The 6,858-nt window shown below is 39.7% G+C and overlaps 1 protein-coding gene across 1 annotated transcript; it reads left to right on the forward strand.

Annotated features, from left to right (window-relative positions):
• Positions 1 to 246: 246 nt before the first annotated feature.
• Positions 247 to 1,610, forward strand: LOC308702653 (kallikrein-7-like; the record flags this gene model as incomplete). Its single annotated transcript, XM_081385662.1, has 5 exons — positions 247 to 304; positions 389 to 539; positions 819 to 957; positions 1,092 to 1,355; positions 1,455 to 1,610. The coding sequence occupies 5 exons, from the start codon at positions 247 to 249 to the stop codon at positions 1,608 to 1,610; spliced, it is 768 nt and encodes a 255-aa protein (XP_081241788.1).
• Between the last annotated feature and the right edge of the window lie 5,248 nt (positions 1,611 to 6,858).

Below are 6,858 nucleotides of genomic sequence, written 5' to 3' on the forward strand. Positions count from 1 at the left end.
TAATCAGAAAAAATGTGCATAAACCACTAAACAGTGGTTAGTCTCCGTTAATTAGGTGCTGCCTGAGAGGCATCAGTTTTACCAAGATATACTGGAGAAGATCTTGTACTCAAGGCCTACCACACAATGCAATAGGCATTTAGTGTCATCTCTGTCGGTCAGGATGTGTCGTGTCGTGTCATGTCATGTGATGGAGACCTATATAAATGACTGGTGGTCTCATCAGCAATCTTCAGTCTTATCAAGATGACTACAGCGTACAGCCTGTTGCTCTCAGTGGCTTTGACCAGCTTGACACTGACTGGTTAGTAAAATCATACTTTACTGATAATCCAATAATAACTGAACTGCTTTTGGTTAACTCAAACTTGCATTTTGATTGGTTTAGGTACATTTGGAGCTGATATCATCAATGGCAAAAAAGCCAAGAAGAGCTCCATGCTTTACATGGCATCAGTTCAGATTGAAGGACAACACAAATGTGGAGGATTCCTGATCGACCCGAGCTACGTGCTCACGGCCGCACACTGCGATAAAAGGTAAGATAGTTAGTCTACTGTTAAACTGGGATATGTTTGGTGTTCAACAAAACTGTTCACTAAAATGGTAAATGGACTGCATTTATATAGTGCTTTCACAGACCTATGGCCACCAAAGCGGTTTACATAGCCTCACATTCACCCATTCACACACTCATTCATACACCGACGGCGGTGTCAGCAATGCAAGGCGCCATCCAGCTCGTCGGGAGCAGCTGGGGTTAGGTTTCTTGCTCATGGACACCTCGACACTAATCTGCAATTGTGTTCATGTTAAAGTGGCAACATGACTGTGGTCCTGGGCACCCACAACATCAGTCCACAAGGGGCGAATCTGAGAAGATATACAGTGCAAAATAAACATAAGCACCCATCTTTCAAAAACGTGAAAACTGGCAATGACATCATGCTTCTGAAGGTACAATATTTCATAAACAAAAACATTATTAATAATATTAATAATAATGGATACATTTATAAATTAAATACTTTTAATACACACACAATTAATGGTCATCATGAAGACCTCACATTTCTTGTGTGGAATTCTAGCTGTCCAAAAAGCTGAAAACCAGCAAAGGTGTGAAAACCATCAAAATCCAGAGCAAGGACAAACCACTGAAGCCGAAATCCAAGTGCCAGGTTGCTGGATGGGGTAAAACCGAACAGCATAATGTGGTGAACGATCTTCTGGTCACAGACGTGTCGCCTATCAACTTCACAATCTGCAAGACGATGTGGGAACAAGTGCAAGTAAAACTCCCAGACAATGTCTTGTGTGCTGGTGGTTTCGAGACTAAAAGTGGCGCTTGTCAGGTGCGTCTACAGCAATATTTAGGTGAAATTTCATAATTTGCTATTCTATTTACTTCTGAACTCAATTGGTAATCAATCTGAAATGCATTGTTCTTGCAGGGTGATTCAGGTGGACCGCTAGTGTGCAGTGGGGAAGCGGTGGGCATCGTCTCTTTCAACATGGGTCGCTGCGACTACCCAAATGTTCCCAATATTTACACTCAAATTTCAAAATACACAGTCTGGATCAAGAAGGTGATCAGTGGAGGTGCCTGATGCCTTTAAAACTGAATTGTACTGTTGTGCAGTTTGCTAAACTCAAATTTTATGGTGCGGTGAATGCTACCTGTCAAAAATTTTCAATTAAAAAGCAAGAAAAAGGCAATAAAAACTCAATAAGCAATGACTCTGCATTTCTTTATTTCTAAAGAGCCACTTCACAGAGAACGAAACCGTTCAAGGGCTGTTTGATACTCAACCACAGCTAAAGTTCACAGCCATCACCACATCCTAGAAGTTGCACAAAACAAAAACAGTTGTCACAGTTGTCTTTTTAAACAAAAATAGATGCGGCACTGGGGGGGAAAAAAGGTTGAGAAGACACATACACTCCTTCAAAAAATAAATGTAAAATTTTAAGCTTTGTTTAAAAAGCCCTGAAGACACAAGCAATCGATTTGTCAAGGTGTATAAGTGTCTCAACAGAAATGAACCGAGTTCATTCAGTCTCATTTTGCTGTTTCTTAGATGGTCACAAAAACGTTGTTGGTGCACAAGTCAGGTTGAAAGAAAAAAGAAACTGCTTCTGAAAAGGTTCTCATCATTTGTTGTATTTCCTTAGGTTTAAACAGATCTCTGCTCAACTATGTAGGCCATAATGCACACAAAACCCACAAACCCTGTATTTTTTTTTCCCACACATGTTTTCTTAAAGGAGAACTCCGGTCAATTTTAACATTGAGCTCATTTTTTTGTACATTTGGAGTGCTGTCAATACAGAGAACAACGACAAAAATCGGTGTTGACTACACCGTGTTATCCTCTTTTTAACCCTTGTGCATTGTTAGAATTTACATCCTTTCGTTATGTTTGTGGCTGAAAACAGCCACTACTTTAAACTGCTGTAAAAATGTATCAGATAAATATTTTTTTCAAATTTTTTTGCATTAATCTATTAATCAACCTCAGTCCTGCTCAAAAATATTAAATGTTTAAAAAAAATTCAGGATTTTAACTCTTTAATTGCCAAATTCGTAAATGATGTCACTGATTTGGGGGAAAAAACCCACAAAATTACTCATTTTCAATATAAAATGTGATTGTGGACTGGATTTTTTTTTACCTTTTATCACAGTCTTGGACATGTCAAAGATTAGAAACAACATTGGTTTTGATGCATTGTTAGTTTTTGTGCAGCATCAGATTTTAACTTTTTCTCCCTCATTTACTGTTCGTGGCTGTTTTTGCCCCATTGACTTCCATTATAACCACATTTTTTGATTGCAAAGCCATGACACCATATAATCATGCATTTTTGATTGTTGGTGGTTTTCCCTGTTGGGAAGAGGTAAAATTTGTAATTTTTACTGTTGATAACCAGGTGGCACCATTAACCCTTTAGATAGGCCTGTGCCAAAAAAAGCTTAGTTTCTGGCTTTTACATGGAGTTATATGGAGTATAACAGCATAATAAAGTGTGTGAGTGTGTGTGTGTGTGTGTGTGTGTGTGTGTGTGTGTGTGTGTGTGTGTGTGTGTGTGTGTGTGTGTGTATGTGTGAACTCACCTTGATGCGTCTGAGAAAATCAAAATATGCACCTCAGCTCTCAGAACTGCATGGAGTAAACAAAAACAAAGTAAGTGTATTTATGCACCTGCTGCCTTTTGATGGTGAGAAATGCAGACTAAGCAAAAACAAAGCAAGTGGATTTAAACGCGTGCATGCAAGCCTGCTGGTCATTTGATGGTGAGAAGAGCAGCAAGCAACATGAGAAAGGGCTTGACTTGTAGTGAAGTTTTAGAGATGATTATGCAGCCTGACCCTTCCAGCGAGCTGCAGGATGTTTCGTCTTCTCCCTCTGACACCACAGACTCAGGAGAGTCAGATCCTGATTTGGATGTGGCACCCTCATCATCCACTCTAGCTTCCACTGAAGGCGAGGAGGATTCGGAGGATCCTGGATCTGGGTGGATTGGGAGAAACGGGGAAGTGTTGTTTTCCACTAACGCGGAGACAACTCTCTTTCTTCAGCCTGCCAGAGGCGTGACTCCAGGGCCGACGCGCTATGCCATCACAAGGCATAGTCATACATGTTTGTATGACTGTACAAACATGTATGTGTTGACGCAAGTCATGCTGACAATGAGGTCAATCATCTCCTCCGTAAAAAACAGATTGAACACGGAATCCATGTTCTGGACCCTTGCGAAGGCATAGCGCGTCGGCCCTGGAGTCACGCCTCTGGCAGGCTGAAGAAAGGGAGTTGTCTCCGCGTTGGTGGAAAACCACACTTCGCCGTTTCTCCCAATCCACCCAGATCCAGGATCCTCCGAATCCTCCTCGCCTTCAGTGGAAGCTAGAGAGGATGATGAGGGTGCCACATCCAAATCAGGATCTGACTCTCCTGAGTCTGTGGTGTCAGAGGGAGAAGACGATACACCCTGCAGCTCGCTGGAAGGGTCAGGCTGCATAATCATCTCTAAAACTTCACTACAAGTCAAGCCCTTTCTCATGTTGCTTGCTGCTCTTCTCACCATCAAATGACCAGCAGGCTTGCATGCACGCGTTTAAATCCACTTGCTTTGTTTTTGTTTAGTCTGCATTTCTCACCATCAAAAGGCAGCAGATGCATAAATACACTTACTTTGTTTTTGTTTACTCCATGCAGTTCTGAGAGCTGAGGTGCATATTTTGATTTTCTCAGACGCATCAAGGTGAGTTCACACACATACACACACACACACACACACACACACACACACACACACACACACACACACACACACACACTTTATTATGCTGTTATACTCCATATAACTCCATGTAAAAGCCAGAAACTAAGCTTTTTTTGGCACAGGCCTATCTAAAGGGTTAATGGTGCCACCCGGTTATCAACAGTAAAAATTACAAATTTTACCTCTTCCCAACAGGGAAAACCACCAACAATCAAAAATGCATGATTATATGGTGTCATGGCTTTGCAATCAAAAAATGTGGTTATAATGGAAGTCAATGGGGCAAAAACAGCCACGAACAGTAAATGAGGGAGAAAAAGTTAAAATCTGATGCTGCACAAAAACTAACAATGCATCAAAACCAATGTTGTTTCTAATCTTTGACATGTCCAAGACTGTGATAAAAGGTAAAAAAAAATCCAGTCCACAATCACATTTTATATTGAAAATGAGTCATTTTGTGTGTTTTTTTCCCAAATCAGTGACATCATTTACAAATTTGGCAATTAAAGAGTTAAAATCCTGATTTTTTTAAAAACATTTAGTATTTTTGAGCAGGACTGAGGTTGATTAATAGATTTATGCAAAAAAATTTGAAAAAAATATTTATCTGATAAATTTTTACAGCAGTTTAAAGTAGTGGCTGTTTTCAGCCACAAACATAACGAAAGGGTAGTAAATTTGCCCACAGTGTACTGTTGAGTTTTTGAAAAATTTCAAAGCATTTTCCCAAAATATGTGTCAAAATAAGATTTGTCACCAAAAATCATTCCATTTGCTGAAACACAGAAAAAGTTATAGCCAAATTTAGACTCAAAAATACCCCATAGTGGATGAAAACATCCCCAACAGCACATAAGGGTTAAAATTTGCACCCTGTTGACTTCAATGGGGCAAGTACTAAACCTGCTTTTAGCCTCTTAACATCCTTGATGTGTCATTACAAGTGCACAGAAAATGTGAGTGATTCCTTCAGAGTGATCACGGGTGAATCTGACTGCAGTAGATGTGAAAGATAAAAATTATGTTATTTAAGCCAGCGCAAATACCTGTGTTTACATCCTGTTTTCGGTTGAAGTCCAAAGTAATCGATTGCCGAGTTCACGCGCGTGATCATAGGTAACTAAACCTATGCGCGTGAACTCGGCAATCGATTACTTTGGACTTCAACCGAAAACAGGATGTAAACACAGGTATTTGCGCTGGCTTAAATAACATAATTTTTATTCATATCTTTCACATCTACTGCAGTCAGATTTACCCGTGATCACTCTGAAGGAATCACTCACATTTTCTGTGCACTTGTAATGACACATCAAGGATGTTAAGAGGCTAAAAGCAGGTTTAGTACTTGCCCCATTGAAGTCAACAGGGTGCAAATTTTAAAAATAGAATAACTCGGTGTAGGCAACACCGATTTTTGTCGTTGTTCTCTGTATTGACAGCACTCCAAATGTACAAAAAAATTAGCTCAATGTTAAAATTGACCGGAGTTCTCCTTTAATCTAACATGTTCTGGTAATACAACGTATGTGGCCACAGAAAACTTTCAAAATGAGTCGAGACGTGCAGAAAGGAGTTGGGGTCCATCTTGACACAAATGCAGCATCACTCTGTGGTAAAGCTGAATAGTGTTACTAACTTGTGCTTTTATGTGGTTAACAGATCGTTTCCAAGATTAACTTTCATAGTCTTGTAAACTATGTTTAAAAAAAAACACATTCACACAGAACTCCATCCATCAAAATATTTGACATGATTTATTTTACATTAGACAAAGCAACATGGGATTATAGACAATACAAAACCCCATTTGTGTCTATATGAAAGGTGAATTTTGGCGAGCCAATGCCAGAACAGACCATTTCCAGGAAGGGATTTCTCAAATAAATAAAAGAGTCAAACAACAATATACATATAGAACACTTGTATTATTATCTTTAAATTTGGATTCATCTCAAAACTGTTTCTGTTATTTCTGTAACTGAAAAGTGCATGCGTAAAACAAGTGAAAATCTATACCATTATAATATTCATGAATTTTACAAGCTCTAATTGTTGTTCCTCAAAACTTAAAGGGGGGGTGAAATGCTATTTCATGCATACTGAGTTTTTTACACTGTTAAAGAGTTGGATTCCCATGCTAAACATGGACAAAGTTTAAAAAATTAAATTGTTCGTTTGAAGGAGTATTTCTGTGCCAAAAATTGTCCTTCCGGTTTGTCACAAGTTTCGGAAAGTTTTTTTTCGAGTATGGGTATGTGTGACGTCAGATGTAATGGAATTTTCTTATATGGGTCCTAAGGGCACTTCTCCGGTAAGATCGCGGGCGTGCGCGCACTCGTAGACCAGAGAAAGAGAGCGAAAGCAGTTCGCCATCAAAGCGCCCTGCCCGGCTTTTGGGAAGCCAATGTCACCAAAGAAGTGTGTTTTTGGATGCCAGGGCAAGACAACCCTGCACAGATTGCCAAAGAAACCGGCGTTAAGGCACCAGTGGATGGAGTTTGTTTTTCCTGAGCATAAACGGAGTTGTGTAGACTGTTTGTTCCCTGCATTTCGACGATGATTGTT

The sequence above is a fragment of the Scardinius erythrophthalmus genome (genome assembly GCF_964197995.2).
Source record: "Scardinius erythrophthalmus genome assembly, chromosome: 14".
In the NCBI taxonomy this organism is placed as follows: Eukaryota; Metazoa; Chordata; class Actinopteri; order Cypriniformes; family Leuciscidae; genus Scardinius; species Scardinius erythrophthalmus.